A 22,716-nucleotide genomic window follows, 5' to 3' on the forward strand; every position below is an offset into this window, starting at 1 on the left:
TATGGTAAAGTTAATAATTTGAAATTGGAAGGTTGTGTCTTTATGAATTGGGTCCCAGGATCGACTTGGGTTACTTTTTAATAGGTCAAGGATAATCCCAGGAACTGAATTTTCTCCAGTTTAGGTTTTTATTTTTTGCTCGCGCCCCCCCCCAAAAAAAAGTGTATACCGGTATATTGTATGTGATAATATACACCTTTTTTTACTTCCTATGCCGGTACCCAAAAATAGATTTTGTGTATTTCATATGTCAGTAGGAATTATCTTGAATCTAGTTTGCTCCAGTTTTTCAATTAAAATTGTCGAAAATGGAAGGGGGCGTGTCAGCTCGCAGATCTTACCCCCCCGGCCCCCCCCCCAAATCCGGCCCACGTATATATCGGCGCGCGCGCGCCCGCGATATAATTCGGATATCGAAATAGACTACTCGACTGACTTAACGCGATAGGAAGGCGAAAACGAACGATGTTGTAAAACATGGGATTATATGCTACTTCAGGAAGTGAAGATAGGTAAAACTCTATGGATCTCGTCTAATGTTACAAGTTGAGGTATTTTTGTTAGGTCTTTGTCTCAATGTGAGAGAGTCATTGCCGTGTCTTTTTACAAGTGATTGGTGTCTGGCACCGCACTGCATGCCGCGTTTGCCGTGGGAAGACAAGCCTGCGCCGCGGCCGCGCAGGTGGCCGTGGATAGGCCCATGGCCATCGGCACGTCACCGCTCCGTTTCGGGCTGCGTCGCCGCTCCGCGCTGTGACTGTGTGTTGTATATTAAGTTAGTGTTGAAGTTAGACCAAGGCAAAAGCTTCGGTCTCTGTTATGTTGGTTGTTCAGCTGAACTCCGTTGGCTTCACTCACCAAATACAGAGACCGAAGTTTACTTCTAGCCCCGGGGGGGCCACTTACATTGACGAGTGGATACCATGCGCGACAAAAAAAACACGTAAAAAGGATGTCTTTTTCAAGATAGGGCACGTTACGTACGTAACGTGATAAGGGTGTCAAAAACACAAAAATATTGAAAAAAGGGTATCTATTTCGCTCGGAAAAATATACGTGTTTAGGGTCAAATGTGCGGGGATGATAAAACAAAATCAAAATGTTGTATAAAGGATGTCCTTTTTGCCCCAACACTACGTGTTTAGAGTCCGATTTGCGCGAGGTGTGGAAGATGGGGCCGTACTAAACCAAAATAATGGTGTCTAAAGGTAAAACCGACGACCGACGGACGCGTGACATAACAATAAAATATCTCTGTACTTGTTTAGGGGTTCATTTCAGGGAATACTTGCTAAGAGTATCGTTTTGTTTCCAATACTTGTTAAGGGGTGCATTTTCAGAATATGGAAAATACATCGCTGTACTTGTTTAGGGGCTCAGTTCTGGGAATAGTTGCCAATAGTATTTGTTTCCAATACTTGTTAAGGGTAGGGTTTCACACGCCAATACTTGTTAAGGGGTGCATTTTCAGAATATGAAAAATACGTGTTTAGGGTGCTTTTCAAGACCCCGTGGTCGCGCATGGTATCCACTCGTCAATGGAAGTGGCCCCCCCGGGCTTCTAGCGCGATCTGTACCAGTGGCAGTAGACAGTAGAGGCGCACAGCCAATATTGGACTTGGAGACTGTCTCCAAGACCAAGACCAAGTCCAATGTGGTACCTCGAGCGAAGTTCGTGCAGGCTCCACTCCACTTCACTACCGCTACACTACGCTCCACCTACCCGAACTTCGAGACCATGAACTCGATCGGATATTCCGAGTGACAAAAGGTGGGATTTTATGGGGGGAAAATATGAAATTCATGCAACATCACAATCTTTAAAAACAAGTACAACTACAACTAATATTCTTACTTTACACAAAGTTTCACTTCTTTTCCATGCTTCTATCAGACTCAAAATTGGTGATTTAGAGCCAACATGAAGTAACATGAAGTTCCCCACACGTATTAATGCGCTGCTATCGCATGCGCGAGGGCCCGAGCTCGGACCGGACCTCCCGCATAATAACGCTTCCGCATGCGATGTTTTGAAATCGGCAGCGCATTAATACGTGTGGGGAACTTCATGTTGGCTCTAAATCACCAATTTTGAGTCTGATAGAAGCATGGAAAAGAAGTGAAACTTTGTGTAAAGTAAGAATATTAGTTGTACTTGTTTTTAAAGATTGTGATGTTGCATGAATTTCATATTTTCCCCCCATGAAATCCCACCTTTTGTCACTCGGAATATCCGATCGAGTTCATGGTCTCGAAGTTCGGGTAGGTGGAGCGTAGTGTAGCGGTAGTGAAGTGGAGTGGAGCCTGCACGAACTTCGCTCGAGGTACCAATGTGGGAGATTATCTCCAATATCAGAGACTTTTGTAAAGAATTTGGGTATCCAATTTCAGAGACAGTCTCCAGTTTTGGAGACCAATTTCCTTTGTTTACATTTGCTGCAAAAGGATTACCTTGGTGGCAAATAAAAATGTGATAAGCAGATTCCTCATGAAAAATTACCCCTTTTCACCGTCTAACGCCCGTCGGTCTACTTTAAAAATTCACCGTCTACTTTTTGTTTTGATAAGGATTTTTGTTGTCAATCACACACAAAACAAATGGGCTTCTGACCTCAGTGAGACAAAATTTTGGGTTGAAAAAATCATGCTTTTGTTAGTGTTGTTTCTTTTGTCCTTTTGCAAAGCAAGTCTCCAATGTGGGAGATTGTCTCCCCTATTGGAGAGAGTCTCCCATATTGGCCGTGCGCCTCTACTGGTAACCTAATAACCTAACCCCACCTTGAATGACATTATTGTGCAGGGGCTAGGAAATCAACGATACACGCACATTCATGCCCTTACTTTCACACAAAGAGATAAAACGATATTGTCCTGCCATAATTTGCTTTGATATTGGCTCCAGTAGTATGTTCACGTACAGCTCCAAGCCACGGGTGCGTGTGCAGCTACAGCCCAGATACAGACGTGTTTAGACATAGTTTTCGCCAACAACCACCACGCGGATAATGTGATCGTCTGTTTTTACTGAATCTGGTCACAGGATTCCTTTTGATTTCATTCCATCATGTCCAAAATTTTGAATTTGGAAACAGCTACAATTGTACCAGATTACAAAGCATGAATTGTCAAGTACAACTATTAATAGTCGATGAGAATATTTATACACAAAAATATGTTAAAAGTCCTGCAGAATATGTTTAGTATTGAAAAATATTGAGACTGCAGTGAAAGAATATAAAATATATGATGAAAAAAATGCACATACATGTAATGATATATGAAAGGTTTTGTGACAATTTCATAATAAATACAAAGAACACACAGCTTGGTAAAATCTTCTCTTGATTAAATGATGATTGGCGGGCACTTCTCATCCTTCCTGACGTAGATCTGTCCATTCTGTGTTCACATGAACTTGTAACCAGCATCTCAGCGGGCCTTGTTCAGATCCTTCATCAGTTCCTTTGTGGAAGAGATCAAATTTTCATTGATGTAGATTTTGCCATTGGTGCTGTAGCCAAGATCTCTTGTGCTGAAGGTCTTCAGCTTTCTCCTGTTGTATATGGTGTTGCGAGCATGTATTGATGTAAACATCATCAGCTGCTCACAATGATAGCACATGGTATCTTGTCCAGCTGGGCGTTTGGATCCAAGACAATGAATGACATTGAAGTCGGAAACTGAGAGGTCAGGACTTACGTGCTTTGCGATGTTGAGGGTGATCCTTTCTAGAATCGCTCCCAGTTAGGAATTCCAGATACCTCTCAGTAGACTCTTCAATGGTACTGGTCCAGGCCATTGAGCTGAATGCTCAACTCGTTGAACTTCTTCTGAAGAGATGTACATGTATTCTGCTCCCTTAGAACTTCGTTTTCTTTTTCGATCCTCTCCGCCTTGACCTTCCTCTCAAGTTTCTCATTTTCATGCCTTTTTTATGCATGTCTTCTTGCTACTGATTGCGGAGTGGCAATCTGCGAAGGCAAAGAACAGTTCTTTTACTTCTCTCCAGTGCTTGCTCCTTCCCTCACAATGTCGTCTGGGATGTCCATACATGCTTTGTAGGCATGTGTCCACATGGTTTCCCACAAATCTGCTCCTCCAAGATATTGTTGTCTGTATACATGGAATGCCTGCAGGGTGTTTTCCAGGCTTTGAACAAGAGGGCCTAACTTTGGATGAAGGATCCTTACCTCTAGAAGCTCTAGTAGGTGGATGACCTTGTCTTCAATTAGAAAACAATCCCGCTCAAACAGGTAAATCTTCTTGAAGATTCCCAATTGCACATGAAGGGTTGGGATAACTACCTCCATTAAAATAAGAACTTGTTTCAGTTTCCTTGCAATGGGAGGATTCGGTTTCTGAAGTGATGAGACAAAATCGGGGACCTTCATAGCTCCCAACATCCAAAGTATTGTGTGAAGTGTTTGGGTTTTCAAAATTGCAGACCTCTATTGCCAACTTGAATGAGCCTCCACCATGATCTCCCCCAAAATTTGATCCATACCTCATCTTTGGGAATCGCGTTATCATGAGTTATGAAAAATCAATTCCTGTTGAAAGATGGGTTATTGTATTATATTACCAAGCACACTTGGTATTTTTTTCCCTAATATTATCCATCAATCTACCCAAAACCATATCAGACGTATATTCTGGGATAACAAGCCATTCAATATGTTGCATCAAAAAATTTGTTTTCCTCCTATCCTTTAGATCAACACAAAAGTCAAGAACAAGCTATTCAAATAATTGACTACCTGGGAGTGGAGGATTAAGTAAATCACTAATTATATATATACACACAATTCCTTTATCTAATCACTCTTCATAAAACAAAACCTCTTTGAATTTGATTTAGATCTTCAATTTCTGTTAAACAAACTACAGCCATAATAAAGACATAATGAGGTGTCTGAATTATAGCTTGCCATCTTCTTAAAACTTCCTCCATAGAATACATTGTAAAACAAAATGTTCATGTCAAGTGAATGATCAACAAAACTGGATGCTCTGTCCACAGATCTTAGAATATCTTTGCTCTTTCCACAGATTGTGGAATATCTATTACATTCTGTCGTACAGTTGCTTCAATGGTGATTTCCTGCTTTTTTAAAAGCTACTTCTTGATGTTCTACTGGCCTTTGCAGTTTACATGTATGTTCTAAGAATGTTTGTAGGAGACCAGTTTTCCCACAAACACAGTAAACCTCAAGTTCACATAGAGTTCTGTATAAAAATGTGGACTACTTGTAATGTCATCTACTGAAATTTTCATGCTACAAATTGGATGTTCTGAAACTTTACATGTACATTCTTCTTATTCTTGGTACTGCAGTCAAACTATACAAGCAGGTAATAATTCCTGCTTGAAGTTCATACTGAGGCACTCAATACAAAAGTTGTGTTCACAGCTTGTTGGTACTCTTGTACCACATGCCCAAATAAAGTGGCATATTGGGCAGGTAAATGAATTGTAGTCGTGTCCGTGGACAGTTGATAACAGCTTCGGAACTGGAACTCACAGTACTCCCTCTCTGTAAATGTTCAAACAAGTTGCTAGCTGGTTCAGAATGCTCGACAGATTTTGTCCTGTGTAAGCATTCTTATGTGTAACTCCTTTTTTTCTTTGGAATTGGTCTCCAGTTATGATTGCAGATGCTGCAATTGCGTCTTTGATGTTCCATTGGATTGCCTTAAAATGTTTTGTTTCATAGTATGTCATTCCAGATTAATGGTGTTGAACTTTTCTCAGACATTTGGATGTTTTGTATGAATTTCGTTTTGATCTTCCAGAGTGCTTGCTTCAAAGACAGCTAGAATTTTTTCTATACTTTTACACCATAACACCATCTTCCTACTAGATGTCTTTGTCGCAATACATGTCTATTGGTATCTCTTGTCTTCTTATTGCTTGTCTTTATGTGTTCACTTGCAACATACTGTACTTGTCGCCAGTTGGATATTTTGGGTGAATTTCATCTTGATCTTCATAAGTGCTTACATCAAAGACAACTAAAATTCATTCTATACAAGTTAGTCTTTTACACCATAACATCATCTCTTTAATACTAGACTTCGTTGTATGTCGCGATATATCTCTATTTGTATCTCTTGTCTTCCTATTGGCCCATGTATAAATCTGTCAGGATACCAAAAAGCCTAAGAGGTCATATATCTAATATCAGTTATGGTTAGGCTGTCATTTTTATTTTATGTACCTCTGAATCACCATTTCTTGTATGGAACTTTGTCAAATACTAAATTCTCTTTCCACAATTTAATGTCTATGTTCCAGATATATGTGATTTTGAGAGAACATGGCATATCCAGCAAAACCAAACCGTGGTCGTGGGCGAGGCAGAGGAAGAGGAACTGCAAGAGAAACCAACAATGTTGATATATTCGGTCAGCAAAAAGCTACCAGACAATCACAGGCTACCAATGCATGGGGAAATTCAGCATCTGCAAGTAGGTGAAGCGGTTATGATAAACAATCATACAGTCTTAGGCTATTTTCAGTGCATTTTATCTTTAATGGTCTGGCAAACAGTGTTGCAAGAAAAGTTGTAGAATTTTGTATTTTAAAAACTGTTTTGTTGAATTAAGTGAAACTAATTTGTTTGTATACCAGTACTGACTTGGTGTAAGCCAATTATAATCCACATGATTTGATTCCATAAGTTATTACATCATATAGGTACATCTTTGCTCGTCAATCATATAATTTTCTTGTGGTAGAAATTTCCTAACACTGACTTGTGATTTGATATACCAAAAGATGGAAACAGGAAAAATGGGAAACAGCCAGAGAAAAAAGAAACAACTCCACATCCTGCACAGTATGTACCACCTTCAACTCAAACCCAGAAACAAGCACCACATTCTCAACAACTAGCTCAGTCTCCACCACAGACCAAATCTCTAAGTGAGCAGTTTGATTATGATTCATCTTCTGATGAGGAGTTAGATGATGGAATTGTGAACAAGATACTGCAAGCATATGGTGGTAAATTAGGTAGGTGCTGAACAGGTCCCATTCTTACAAAGGAGTGGGAGATCATTCTCAACCATGAAAGGCCAGCAGTGGAGTTATTCTTTTGTATGCAGACAAGAATGACCTTGTTGGTGAACAAAAATAAATGATATTAGGAGAAGTACTGATACATTTTGAGAGGAGATGATTTGAAAATGGATCTGCATTATAGATGATGATGTTACTGATACTTGTTGCCTCACTGGCTTTCTTTTATAGATTAATTTCATCAATGGTCTTTCTAAATGATTTGTACCCAACTCAATTTTATCACCACCCAACACTCTTCTAAACAATTGATCATTTAAGATACTGTGAACGGGTATTCTTTGATTCTTATTGCTTTATATGTAGTTCATGACATTAGTATAGTTATAAGGGATGTTGTAAAGTGTATTGTTCGCCATGTTTTAGTTTTTGTCTATGTTGTCTAGAATAGTAACCGCCTGGCCTTTTGCTTTATGACCATAGGTGACCAAGGAGATGGTGTATTATCAGAGAGTAGACAGAATCTACAGGAAGCATGTCAGTCTGGAGCTAATGACTGCTCTGTATGTCTCGGCAAGATCAGACGTGTGGATCCAGTAAGTTATGTATTGACATATAACGTGCAAGTCAAAATGAAACATGGACGTTTTAATAGATAGAAATATGAACAGTATGTTGGAAGAATCTCTTCCCTGTACAATAATTTTGAATGAAAATCTAAAATCATAGACTTTGCAAAACAAAACATGCTTTGTTGACTTTTAATGCAGAAATGATTAGTGTATTTGATCAGTTGAGAGTATGTAATAGGATGATTAATCGATATAAGTAATAACTTCCATAGTTAAATGGATAGGTATATTTGTTTTATACTTGAACTTAAGAAAGTGTGTATGTTATAGCTAACAATATAAGATCCATATTTCCTGTCTGTCTCTGTGTAATAGATTTGGACATGCGATTCCTGTTTTACAAGTCTTCATCTGCAGTGCATTCAGAAGTGGGCCAAAGAAGGTATCTTACAGGCAAGTCTGCAGAAAGAAGATGATGATACATCACCAGCTCAAAATGTCTGGTCATGGTGAGCTGGTTTCTTCAAGTCTTTATTTCAGTTTGTATAGATCAAGAAACAACAGGAAATCTTTGATAGATACATATTGGTTGATATTGTGTGAAATAGTTCACTTCTGTGAATCATTTTATTTACTATTTTTACTTTTATTCTGTTTGTGCTTTCCAATATGTTTGGGCATATGATAATTACTGTTTCTGTGGTTCTTATTATACTTTACCTGTTCATCCTGATTTATTGAATGATCTGTACCCACATGATACTTCTTGTCAAACAGACTGATATTACAGATTAGTGATATACAAACATTGAATAGGCACGAGTGTGATGGTGGAAGGTTTCGCATGAGTTGAAAGAAAGCAGAGTTGAATAGAGTGTCTCTTTTTTTCATTGGATGTGAATTGTCGTACCATTGCACGAATATTCGCTATTTGTGTTGTACAACGCTTCAGAAATTAGTGAAAATACAAACAATAATCGATTTGTTTTCTTATGTTTATCTTTGAAACCTGCATTTATTTACTACGCGCAATGAATCAAATTGTATTAAGATGTCAAGACAGTGCAATGGTACATTATGGACGGTATATGTGTAATAGTACGAATGTTTGACATTCTGTCTCCTATTTGCTTGTGTACAACAAGCTAAGTAGGCGTTTTACAATATTAGATAGTGATGAAGTCAAAGCTGTCCTATTTTGTAATTCCAACTGTTCCCTGTCCTTTTTTGAAATTCTTGCAGTCCCAACTGTCGAACAGAGTACCCTATCAGCCAGTGTCCCAGACAATACACCTGTTTCTGCAAGAAGGTGGTTGACCCTCCACCGCACCCCTGGCTTGCACCCCATAGCTGTGGTGATACTTGTAACAGATCTCTACGCCCTGAGTGTGGTCATAAGTGCCTACTACTCTGCCATCCTGGTTCGTTAACAGTTTCCTTTATAAAAGGGGTTTGGTGTCATATGTTGAATTTTACCACAAGTTGTTACCCGTTTGTAGCACTGTCTAGAGTTAATGGTTTATTCATTTGTTTTGGCAGTAGGTATACTACCAGCTAATAAAGTATGATCAGTGATAGACATGGAAATCTTAAAAATCTTTAGCTTTTTCTAACACTCTTTTTATTGCATGGACTGTTTTAATAATTTATTGTCTAGGATCAAGAGATAACTGTACACATATTCTTCATGATATGTGGTATTCTTTTCTCTGATCATCTACATGTAATCCAATAAGTATTTTGTTGCATTCTATGACACTCATATCCAAGATGTTTATTATTGTAATTGTTACTCATTTATTATACCGCCCTTTTCCCAGTAGGCCCAAACCACTTACAATGAATGTATGAAATAAATAGATTAAATGAAATCATATGTTTTCTGTTTATTTTATCAGGTGCTTGTCCACCATGTCCTCAAACAGTGAGGTCTAAATGTCACTGTGGCAGTCAGGCTCCTCAGCTGAGACGATGTAGCTCCAGAACCTGGTCCTGTGGCAAGACCTGTTCCAAGGTGCTTCTCTGTGGTCAGCATACCTGTACCCACCCATGCCATCCAGGTATTTACTTCGTACTCACAATACTTTTGGTTTTTGCTTGCTTTCAGATTACCTGATAAAGTCAATATATTAGCTTAATTTTGACAAATGAGGAAGAAGGCTATTTACTTTGTAGGGTAGGGTTAGGATTTGCATTGAGGCATGAAGTGCAGTTCTTTAAATATCTGTGATTCCTTTGTCCAAGGTAAGCATCCTTAGCTGCTGGTTTCCATGGGATGATCCTTAGATCAATGGTGCGATAGTGTTAATGTCTGCACAGAAGGCATTTGTGTAGTATTGATCGTAACTTCACCGGGGGGGGGGGGGGATGTTTCTCAGTTTATGAATCAAATATCTACGTGCTCACACAGTATTTAGTGTATAACCTGTTAGATGAATATGAAGTAGTGAATGTGTCTTGAGCATAAGCCGGCCATAAGCTGAATACAGCGATGTCATTTGTGTGCATTTAAAGGACAAGTCCACCCCAACAAAAAGCTGAATTGAATAGAAAGATAATAATCAAACTAGAATAACTGAAAATTTCATCAAAATCGGATATAAAATAAGAAAGTTATAACATTTTAAAGTTTCGCTTCATTTCTCAAAACAGTTATATGCACATCCTGTTCGGTATGCAAATGAGGGGACCGATGACATCACCCACTCATTTTTTCTTTTGTATTTTATTATATGAAATATTTTGATTTTCTCGTGATTGTCATGTAAAAAAAAGTTTCATTCCTCCCTGAACACATGGAATTCCATTATATTAACATTTTGTGGTTTAAGCAAGGGGGTCCTAATTTTCAAATTTATAGAAATTGAAATATTGTATAATTCAAACAATAAAAACAAAAGAAAAAGTGAGTAAGTGATATCATCGACTCTCTCATTTGCATATCACTGATTGAGCATAGATCTGTTTTGTGAAAAATAAGCTAAACTTTAAAATGTCATAACTTTCTTTTTTACATTCGATTTTGATGAAGTTTTCTCTATTTATTTAAAGCAACTTTTCTCTGGGGTGGACTTGACCTTTAACTAGGAAGTTACTTAAATTCGCAATTACTCTTTGTGATACACCCCTAGATTATGAGTAGCTAGTAGGATTCTATGAATGCTATTTGATGTCTGCGTAATCATCTTGTCTAATGCATACATTAGTAGTCAGTGACAATGAACAGTAACACATCACCTTTATCTATGTAATTACTTATGGCTACCATCAACAACATTTTCTCTGTGCGAACATGTTTGCCAAAATTCACTTTATTCTTGCACTTTCTTTCTTTTTAGGTGATTGCCCACCTTGTCCACACACCAGTCGACAGCCTTGCCTATGTAAGAAGAAGGTCATGCTAAGAGAATGTGCATCGCCTACTTGGGAATGTGGTGAGGTATGTGGTAAACCTCTACCCTGCGGTCATCATGTATGTGAGAGAACGTGCCATGCAGGAGGGTGCGGGGAATGCCCCCGTATGGGGCTCAGGAAATGCCCCTGTGGAAAAACAGGTTTGTTGTTGTTTCTTTCTAAAAGAAATATTTGTTATGAATAGAGTTATATACTATTTTGGTCTGATGTTTTAGTAATGTAATATCTAATTCACTGAAACAAACGGTAAAGCCAAATATACATTCTTGCCAGGCGGGCACTGTAAATTACATATGCATTCTATCAGTCTAGTGAAATTCGTCTCCTATATATCTTGGACTGTTTATCTCCCTTTAAGAAAACCCTTTTTCTCAACAATACCAATATTTTTTCATAACTTTATTTTTGTCTCACCTGCGAAGCAGAGTGAGACTATAGGTGCCGCTTTTCTGACGGCGGCGGTGACGACAGCGACGTCAACACCAAATCTTAACCAAAGGTTAAGTTTTTGAAATGACAGCATAACTTAGAAAGTGTATGGATCTAGTTCATGACACTGGTCATAAGGTTAATCAAGTATTACTGAACATCCTGCCTGAGTTTCAAGTCACATGACCAAGGTCAAAGGTCATTTAGGGTCAATGAACATTGGCCAAGTTGGGGGTATCTGTTGAATTACCATCATAATTTTGAAAGTTTATGGATCTGATTCATGAAACTTGGACATAACAGTAATCAAGTATCACTGAACATCCTGTGCGAGTTTCATGTCACATGATCAAGGTCATTTAAGGTCAACAAACTTTGGCCAAGTTGGGGGCATATTTTGAATTACCATCATAACTTTAAAAGTTTATGGATCTGATTCATGAAACTTGGACATAAGAGTAATCAAGTATCACCGAAAATCCTGTGCGAGTTTCAGGTCACATGACCAAGGCCAATGGACTTTGGCCATGTTGGGGGTATTTGTTGAATAACCATCATAACTCTGAAAGTGTATGGATCTAGTTCATAAAACTTAGGACATAAGAGTAATCAAGTGTAACTGAACATCTCATGCGAGTTTCAGGTCACATGACTAAAGTCAAAGGTCATTTAAGGTCATTGAACTTTAGCCATTTTGGAGGTAATTATTAGATTGCTGTCATAACTTTCAAAGTTTATAGATATGGTTTATAAAATGTGGATATAGGCGTAATCAAGTATCACTAACAAGTCTTAGGTCGCATGATCAAGGTAAAATGTCATTTATTGTCAATGAACGTAGTATTGTATCATTATATGAATGGTGTTTTTTGTAAATAATTATTTTATAGTAGTTTTCAAAGTCAGCACTGCTGCTATATTGAATATCGCGCGATGCAGGTGAGACTGCCAGAAGCGCTCCACTTGTTTCTTTTCAGTCTACTTTCGTTTACAGTTCATTTTCGTGGCGCAACAAAATCTTGAATAATATATATATATATATCATGTTTCAGTGATTATGGTACATCATCTATCAAGTGATGTCCTGGAGGGCATTTGTCAACCTTTCTCTGCTGAAAACTGTCAACACTGAATAAATTTGATATCGTAGAGTGACTGAGAAGCACTGTCCATTGACTGTTTCTATGGCAACTGTCAGAAAATAGTGCTGAAGACTTTCATGAAATGGTGCCCTGAATTAGTCCTTACTCTCTCCAGAAATAAAGCCCCTACCCCATGTCAAAGAGGAGACTATCCCTTTTAATCAAGTAAAATTTCATTCTAGTCTTTCTATCTTTTTATGAGGTTTTGTTGCCTCAACAGCAAGTGTGTTTTTTTTTTCCTCCATTCATATTAAAAATGATTTCGCAGGACAAGCTGTAGCAATATATCACTATGCTTAATGAAATATCACAAGTATTGTTATCAGACCGAGGGTGTCAGTAGAATTTATACATTTCTGTTCAATTCTAATATTCCAATTATTTACATCTTTTATGTTGTAGCATTACAACTCAAATGTACAGAAGACATTCCTCCATGTGGAGATACGTGTGATAAGCCACTACCGTGTGGGATCCATCGATGTACAAGACGATGCCATTCTGGCTCTTGTGAAAGTGTAAGTGTATCTCTACTGAACCTCAAATTTGAACATTAACCTCTACTAAACTCAATCAATTTCTTTGAGATAATGGTCAATTTTATGTCCTCAACTTAGCAAAGAGTTTACACTGATCATTTCTGCAATAAAAGTAAACTACAAGACAAAATTTAAAGAATAATGAAAAAGTCGTGGATGTTCTTTTATGTGATTATGATGGAAGCAGTCCATTAAACAAATTTTATTGTACAATGCCTACATTATGGGATGACAATGAGTAACTTTTCTGAAATTGGGCCTTTGTGTTCAAGGAGCTCCAATTGTTCCTAACTTAGCTTGGAAACTTATATTTTCGATTTCTCAAAGTTTAGGAAATTCCTTGCTGTCATTACCTATTTATTCTTGGATTGAGTGAGGCAATGGTAGATTCATGTCAAGATATTACTGAGGTAGAGAATTTGAACCCTGGACATTGTGGTTCATAGTCTTTGAACCTGTCTACTGATTCACTTCACCTTAACAATAACGCACAACAGGTTTTATCTTAGAATTATATGACATCTAAAAAAAAAAGTAAAAAGACTCCAATTCTAAACAGGTTTTTATCTCATTATCTCCCATTACTTTGTTTTTTTACGACAGTGTCTTCAGATGTCAAGAAAGAAATGTCGGTGTGGAGCAAGAGAGAAGATGTTACCTTGTCAAGAGGAGTATAAATGTGATCATAGATGTACCAATATGAAGAATTGCAAGAAACATCAATGTAAACGAAGGGTAAGTTAGCTGCAACCAATATGTAATCACAACAAAGATAGAATTAGATGTTTGATTTTAAAGTTGAAAACTGAATCCACGTAATTAGACTTATAGTCATCATTTAATGCAATTAATTTTTGACAAGACTGTATTATTGTAGAAATGTATAAAAGATGAAATCCATAATTATGATATATTGTTTTATATCTAGCATTAATTGTGAAAGATAAAGAATGCAATTAACCAATGTGTTGGCTCAGTTGGTATAGCGTCTGTTTCCCAACTGGAATGTCAGAAGTGCAAGCCCTGGCTGTGTCAGACCAAAAGACATTAAAAGATGGGAGTTGCTGGAAACCTGTTTGGTGTTTAACGATTTAAGGGATAGAGCAACGTTGATGTGGCACTGCATAGTGGCTGCTGGGGTCACGATTAATTGGACAAAATTAATTTTTGGAGTGTCTATTTCAGACATCTATTTCAAACAATGTATCGATTTTCATAATACATATATTAATTACATATATATACATATATTGAACTTTTTTTAATTCTCATATTTATTGATGTGTCTTTTATAGTGTTGTAACGATGATTGCCCTCTATGTGAGCAACAATGCAACAAGTATCTGCCATGTGGAAACCATAAGTGCCCTTCTTTATGCCATCCAGGTAATAATATCACAAATCCTTTTTGAAACATCTTCATATTATATATACCAATGGGATTTGCCACTTTTGATGGAAATATAATGTGTAATACACATGTAGTTGTTAGAATAGGGATTTCGTACTGAACAACGATTTTGAGAGTCCGGAATCTTAATTAGGCTATTGATTTCTGTTGTTTTCCAGGGAAATATCATAAAATTTTTCTGAAGAATTTGTTTATTAATAAAAAAATGTAGGAAAAGGGACACTGATCATGTGAGAAGATACTATGCATTTTAGGTGTTGATCTAACCATGGAGTGTGTTTAATACTCTAAAAATACTTTTGAAAGTGACCAATTCTTTGAAAAGCTCAAGATGTCTGACATTTATACAGTTGAGGTCAAAATAAAAAAAGTATGTTATTATTACCTGTTAGTCTTCTGATCAATGTTGTCACAGGTCGATGTTTTCCTTGTCCTTTGATGAAAGAACTCAAGTGTCGTTGTGGACATACTAAGATATCTGTAAGATGTGGTAGGGAGAAGACTATCAAACCACCAAAATGCAAAAAACCCTGCTTGTAAGTATTAGCACTTGTTTCATTATGTAATGTGTAGAGTGTAACCCATGAAAAGTCAAATATTGGTTGTAAATATTAGTCAAATAAATACTAAACTCTCTTTCAATGAATTACATGGGTATTATTTGTCTCATTGAAATAGAGGAATTTAATTATCTCTTTTTCTTTGAATTTATCTAGTTAATAAAAGTAATTTTTAGCTTGAAATTGTAAGTAATAGTCCATTAGCTATTGGAGTTTAATCCATTGGAAAATTAACAAATTTCCTTATTAAAAGCAAATTTGATTTGTTTTGTTAATAGGTTTATTGTGTTTTGTGTGCTGGGTTATGCACATGTATACTGTGTATATTGGTACAGTTTCTGTATAGAACAGAAATTGTAATTATTGCAAATGTTTTGTATGAAAGATACATCAAAATATAATTACTTTTTATCATTCAATATGTTTGTAACTATTAAACAAATATATAATTTGACAATTATTTTTGTGACTTTTATTGACTGATTTCTTTTAATTTCAGGATACCTCCTGATTGTCACCATCCTGTAAGAGAGAAGCATAGCTGTCATTTCAACAAGTGTCCTCCTTGTAAGATGCAATGTAATAAAATACTTTCCTGTGGTCATATATGCCCTAAGAAATGTCATGATGCTGTGATGCACAAAAATGTAGAAAACAAGGTAAGTTTTGGAGATAAATGCCAGTTGTGGTATCAATCACAAATCGATTCAGGGTAAAATTGGACAAAGTGATCACATGTAGTAGGCATTCTGTGATTGGAAATATTCATTCTAAGCAGACGAGTCTTTTATAAGCTATAACAGTGCACATGCCCATGTGTGCAGTTCTAAGTTGTTAATTTTCAGTTTATTCTGTTGGTTTTTACCAAAAAAATTATAACATTTATTTTACAATATATGGTTTATTTTATCTATGTCAGAGCTATGATGATATTGTTATGATTTAATGTGATTTAAAGACTTGGATCTTGAGAAATTCCAAATCTTTGAAAAAAATATAAAGCCTATGAAACACACCAATTAAAAAAACACTAGAATATGCTTCATTATATGACTGATGAATTGTAATATCATATCAACTTCTATGATTTTGCTCATTTTGTATTCTGAGTAAATGTTAATTTCATAAAGGTATATCACAATTCTCTTCATGTGTATAAAACATCCCTGTTTGTCTGTATCTTGAAGCAAATAATTATACAATTATTTTGGTACCATTTTGATACAATCATTTGGATACTGTAATAATTTGTCACATAATATGAGTAGAAATGACAGCCTTCAGTTCATACAAATGTTGCCAACTGAATCTGTATATTGTTTGTTTTGTTATGAAGGGACCAAGAGCTCCATGGCAGCCAGCTCCTAAACTAGTTACCAGTATTGTGAATGAACCCTGCCCACCATGTCAATATCCCATTCCTACAGAGTGCCTTGGTAAACACGAGGTATGTTTATACGAACAACTTAAAACAATTTCAAATTATCTATATCCACCATGGTAGTATCCTATCCTTATAGAATACTTTGATACACAAGGGGTATTTGATTTCTCACATTGTGAATGAACCCTGTCCACATTTCAGTGCCTTTTACTTCTTTGAGTATCATGATAACATTGGAAGTTTCCTGTAAACTAAACTTATTTACATTGTGAATGAGCCCTTGCCACAATAGCACATTTTAGTATTAGAAAAAATTGTATTTAATAACATAAAATATGTATTACTACTGATTGTATTTGGTACATTTTATAAAAATGAATATTCACATATTTCTGTAAGTTGTGTTAATTGAAAAATATATAGATTGTTTTTAGATATCCATGATGACTTCTAACCATGTTCCTTGTATCCCCTGTATAGGTTACTGACTTGCCGTGCAATAGAGCTGCTCCTTTCTCCTGTCGACGACCTTGTGGGCGTGTCTTAGCTTGCACCAACCATCGTTGCCAATTTGAATGTCATGATGTCCAAGGTGCTGACAATAAAACTAAGGTAATTTAAGACAATGCAGCTACAGAGATAATCGTTGGGGCAATGGAAATTGATGTTAGGTGTGAGATAAGGAATAGAAAGATGAGATTAAGGAATGTTGCCAGTAACGTATTTGAAATCGCTTACAACTTTTAGTCACTAGTTTGCCATTGATAGATAGGTTTAAGTATAGTAAACGACTATATACTTTGAGTTGTAAGTAGGAGATGAATAGTCAGTGGAAATTTGTTGTTAATCGCAAGATTAATGATAGAATTTGGACATAACACTGACTTTATATTGATTGCAAATATCTGTTAATGCCTCCTAAGAATCAGAGACTGCTCTCATGTGGGACCATGAATTTTAAGTAGAGGTGAGTATAGGAGGATTATCCAGTTATATGTATTTCTTAAAACGTCTTTAATGTTCCTGTGTTACACATTTATCCAACGCATCCCAGAAAAAAAGAAAACCCTTTGTCAGTGATATCACTACCATCATGCATGTTTTGATTATATATTTGACATTACCAGTAAGAGTTTAATGTCTTCATGTAAAAAAAAATTGTGTTTAAGTACTTTGTGAATCATCCTTACAAGGTAGATTATACACAATAAATATTGAGGAATGTTAGAAACCTATCAGCAAAAACTCTTGTGTAAATTATTGTTATTATTATTATTTTGTGGGGGGGGGGGGATGGGCAGGAATGCAATGTATATTAATATATCAAATACCTTTCTTTTGTATTCATTCTTTACAGGACATTGCAAACTAAGTTTAAATTCTTATTCCAATGATGCTGAATCGCTATATGGATTAAATTATTATTGTAATGTTATTTCAGGCAGGGACAAACTGTCAGGAGTGTGAGGAAGGGTGTAGTAAAGAGAGACCTGAGGGGTGTAAACACCACTGTAGACTACCATGTCATCCTGGTCCTTGCCCCCCTTGTAAGAAGACTAATAAGATGAGATGTCATTGTAAGGCTATGGCTCTATATGTAGAATGCAAGTAAGTACAGTTAACCACATACAAGTGTAAAGTCAGTTCATATTTAACTTGTGTACATGGGCAATAAAAGGTCATTTGAGATAAACCATTATGGCGGTTTTCAAATGCATTGACCTTAGCAGTTGTGATTTGATGATAATTTATATATTTTTTAAAAACATTTTTTTCATTATTGGTATTTGACAGTAGCCCAAATAATAGTCATGTGCCAAAAGCGGACAATTCCACAAAAAATTTCCCAACTTGGTCACTGATGTACTTTTCTAGTCACTTGGTCTTTCTTTCATAGTATTTGAATACTACAGTATGCTGTGTAGGGGAAGCTTATGCAATAATGCAATATGTTAATTTGAAATTGTTAGTGCTCATTATAATGAAATATGAGAAAGGTCATTTGAGAAAAGCTGATCATGACCTTATTGGAGCTTAACTTACAGGTATGCCAAATGACTCTTCAGGAAAAAGGTGTTCTATATATTAAGTGGTAGTAGTCTTATAACTTTTTATTCTAAATTGTATTCCTCTTCTCTTCTTTATTCGAATTGCAAGTAAGTAAGTTATCTTTAAATAGAAAGTAAACCTTAGGCGAGTTGAAAAGTTCTACGAGAATTCAAATGACCACTATTTACAGGTTATATTTATATTGTAAAATGATATCTTTAAAGAGTCGCCCCCCTCCCAAATACTGCTATAGATGAGAGTGTATTACCTAATAACTTTGAGAAGATTGCTTGATTACATCTCCCAAACTATCTGCCCCTCTTGTAGTATCCAATGTTAGAACTTTATAAAACATTTTATTTTCTATTCAGTGCTTGGTTAATAGCCAACAAGTCTGAGAGAGAGGATCTAGCTTCATGTAAAGGACCATGTCCACGCCCTCTTTCCTGTAGTCATCCATGCTCTAAGACATGTCATTCAGGGACCTGTTCTGATCCTAAGGCATGCACCTACAAGGTACCAAGGAGGTGTCCTTGTAAGCGAAGAAAAAGGGTAAGAAAACATGATTTGTGTTCCGTTTTTAGAAAATTATATTTCCTATTGTCACAGTTTATTCCTTTCTATCTGTATTTACAAACTGTGTTCTATGTTCTTATTAAAATAATTCAGAGCATTGTTGAATTTTAGTTTGAGATCAGATTTTGATAGACTTATCTTGTATCTGAAGTCTTAGGAATTAATGACTGGTTGATCTGTCAAAATGTTGGTTATGGGGGTGGGGTTGTTGTTGCCATAATTGCAGGACCAGAACCCAGTTTGTAAAGACTTGAATTTATGGTAAACTTTTATTGAAAGTTTGATTTTGATTTACTTCTGAGCTCTGTTACCACGGTAATTACCATAATGGCAAAGTTATAATATCCTTTATAAAATAGCTCTGTGACCCAGATAGATTTGATATTGTGACTTGATGTAGGATTATCTTGTTTTAATATGTCTACATTCGTTTGTGACTTTAAAAAAAATGATAGGAATTCTTTTGTCATGAGGCTCAAGGTGGAAAGGCTAAAGTAGAATGTGATGATGTATGTAAACAACAAAAAGATAAGAAGCTTCAACAAGATGAGGAGAAAACAAGGAAAGCAGAAGAAGAAAGACTTGAAAAGGAAAAGGTACCATAGAATTCTGTGTTAAAGATTACTTTTTCATTGTGCAGAAAACAAAGTTTCTATCAAAATTATTATAACAAGTTTTTGACTTTTTACACTCATTTAGTATAATTCCATGTTTGTATATTAGATTTGAATTATAGAAAAACCAAATTAATCAAATCAAATTTATCATGTTATAAAATGCAGAAATAATGCAGATTATTAAACTGTAGGTAATTAAAGGAGAAATATTGAAAACTAAATATCTGTAAGTGGTCAATATGGAGAGACAATGAAATGGGGATGACATGAAATCTGACTGTTTAGACCTAGGGAGCATTTCATGAAGAGTTTTGTCAGTGATTTGCACTGACTTATTTGCCCTCAGCCAATCAGATTCAAGGATTTCAATAGCTTATAACACCTGTCATTGAAAATTACTGGTAATACTTTTCATGAAAATAATACTCCCCTATTCATATGACCAACAAATCGCAAACATCTCAATTGATTACTACCTTTAAAGTTTTATTTAATTTCATGAGTATCTACAATTTGAATTGGATGGTTTCTTTTCTGAAATTTCTAATTTTGCAGAGGGATTTGGAAGAATATGATCGTCTTACGAACAAGAAGAAGAAACAACGCAAAAGAAGAGAGTATGTAGAAGAGGAAACATTGATGGAGAAACATGGCAAACTCATTTTAATTGGAAGCAGTGTGATTGTTGTGATAGCATTCATGGTCTATCTATTGATCCTTCAATGATTCTTTTCTATCAGAATGAAAATATGAATATATCTATATTTTATCATGGAAAACAGGGATGAAAAATATATACACAAAGTATACAGTTTATGAAAAACTCTTATAAGTATGAATTTATTTATGTAGACTCCTTTCCAAAGGGTTTTCCGTAAAGTATTTTCCTGTAGTCTGCTGTAGTGCAGTTACCAATCACTTCACACATTAATGAATAATTATGAATAACATGTCTTAGAAAAAAATGAAAGAAGATAGAAAAATAGGAAACATGCACCATCTATATATGCTCATAATGTTTCTCAAGATTACACTACTCAAAAATATTAAATGGATTCAGAATATAAGTGCCATCCATCTTAATCCGTAGCTTTCCCCAGATTACAGTCTTCTTGGCCTTAGTCGACTTTGCAAAAGGATTGAAATTACTGCTTATTGAGCTTATTGAGCAATGTGGTACCATTATATCATAAAATCTTGAGTGCACATGCCTCACATTGTTATGCAATGCTGTACAAATGTGTAGTAGATGAAAATTATTTCATATTATAGGGAGTTGTAAGAAACTCACATTCAATTCCAACACAAGTGGAAGTTTAAAAATCAAGATTTAATCCTTTGATCAAATGCAAATATGTTGTTGATTTGTGTTCATTTGCAACTTTCTTGCAATGTCCATTACTCTTTGGTACTTATGCTTGGTTGACAATTAAATGTAAGCTTCTTTCGACTCCCCATATATTTCTTAGCTTGTTCATAGTTTCTTTTCTGAAGGCATTCCACAAAGCCTTTTTTTAATTGTTCTTGTTGGTCAATTTCAAATTTGAGTCTGATTTAGTCTTAGTTATTGAAGTTTAATTTGCAGCATGAATTTCGCAAAAACTTGAAATAATGTTGAAATATATTATTGTTTGATATCCCTTGCTCTTTCACTGTGTTTAATAGTATGTTTGGTTAGTATGGATTTATGGTGTAAGCAGGTTCTTCCGTATTTATTTAGAATAACATTCCTTTGGTAGTCTTGACTACAGTGTTAATATTTTTTTTTCAAATAGATAAATTTTAGCTTTTACACTTTACAATGATATATTTTTTCTTATTACATATGTATGTTTTGCAGAGGATTTAGAAATAGGGATGGATATGTGCAATTTAAAAGAATCATATCGTTGTATTGAAGGTGGTCCAATATTTAGGTGCAAATGTTTGCATTTGTCCATTCCTCATGAAATGAATTATTCCAGTGGTGACATTAAAATGTAAGATGACATATCTTTGATAATGATAGAATGGTTGGCAAGAATAATAGCTAGTGGCTCTGTCTATAAAGTAGTCAGACCTACTAGCTAGTATTCCAGTTCTTTTGAATTTGGCTCACTTGCAACTCGCAATAAATTTGCGAGTTTGAGGCTAAAAGCTGGGGACATAAATCCCAGTATTATTTGTGTTTCTCATTTGCAATCCAAGAAATTCCTATGTATTTTCATTTAAGACCATAAACTATATTTTCATTATTAAACTATTGTTACCGCATAATCATTGAACACTCTAGTAGATAAAATTTAAATTTTAAAAACACCAAAACATCCAAATCGATATTTTGTCATTTGAACATTTTACACTATTTCAGTTACCAAAGCTAAGAGACTCTTTAATAATCATTCTTCTTTTTTCATTTTTGAATTCTGAAACGAAAAACAATTTGTAATTCGTATTCTTTGAGACCATTTTCAAGTAGTAAAGAGAAATGTCATTCAATATTGTCATTGATATGATGCCATATTAGTTATGATGGTTAAGGTTTATATGATTCTCAGTACAGTATAATACTGTTAAATTGAAATTAGGTAAATGTATTTGTCTATTATGGATTCTCCTTTTATATCTAGTAGGAAAGTAAATGTTTTTTTAATTGGCCAAGGAAAAATGTAATAACATTTTTTAATACAAATCTGCAACTATTCATGATTCACAAAATATTAGTGAAATAGATAAATGAAATTAAATAGGATTTTGGGGAAGTGAATGACAAGTGTATAAGTTTTGTCATATAATATATTTTTGAAATTTCTTTTTTCTTTTTTTGTTTCTTCAACCATGATTGGCCAAGTTTTACCACTGCTTTAGGATTCGTGTTACTTGTTTGTTTCAACTCATTTAAATCAAGTTTGTGATTTTCTTGAAGCATTGTTGTTTTACAAGGGTATTTATTCTCATATTGTTGATATGCAATGTAATGCTTATGGTTTCACCAGAATAAATGATGCCTTATCCACAACTAG

General features: G+C 35.4%; 1 protein-coding gene across 2 annotated transcripts; it reads left to right on the forward strand.

The window, feature by feature from the left end:
- Window positions 1-401: 401 nt before the first annotated feature.
- LOC129260474 (NF-X1-type zinc finger protein NFXL1-like) lies at window positions 402-22,716 on the forward strand. Of its 2 annotated transcripts, none has more exons than XM_064114144.1 (19): window positions 402-512; window positions 6,296-6,468; window positions 6,779-7,015; window positions 7,505-7,617; window positions 7,969-8,102; window positions 8,836-9,014; window positions 9,492-9,653; window positions 10,932-11,147; window positions 12,981-13,096; window positions 13,721-13,852; window positions 14,413-14,503; window positions 14,944-15,064; window positions 15,588-15,747; window positions 16,425-16,535; window positions 16,953-17,084; window positions 17,914-18,080; window positions 18,893-19,073; window positions 19,553-19,693; window positions 20,270-22,716. In XM_064114144.1, the coding sequence occupies exons 2-19, from the start codon at window positions 6,318-6,320 to the stop codon at window positions 20,438-20,440; spliced, it is 2,715 nt and encodes a 904-aa protein (XP_063970214.1). In that variant the 5' UTR covers window positions 402-512; window positions 6,296-6,317; the 3' UTR covers window positions 20,441-22,716. The 2 variants fall into 2 exon arrangements, with proteins under 2 accessions (XP_063970214.1, XP_063970215.1); XM_064114145.1 differs by having other exon boundaries at window positions 404-551.

This window comes from Lytechinus pictus, unplaced genomic scaffold (assembly GCF_037042905.1).
Source record: "Lytechinus pictus isolate F3 Inbred unplaced genomic scaffold, Lp3.0 scaffold_19, whole genome shotgun sequence".
NCBI classification, from domain to species: Eukaryota; Metazoa; Echinodermata; class Echinoidea; order Temnopleuroida; family Toxopneustidae; genus Lytechinus; species Lytechinus pictus.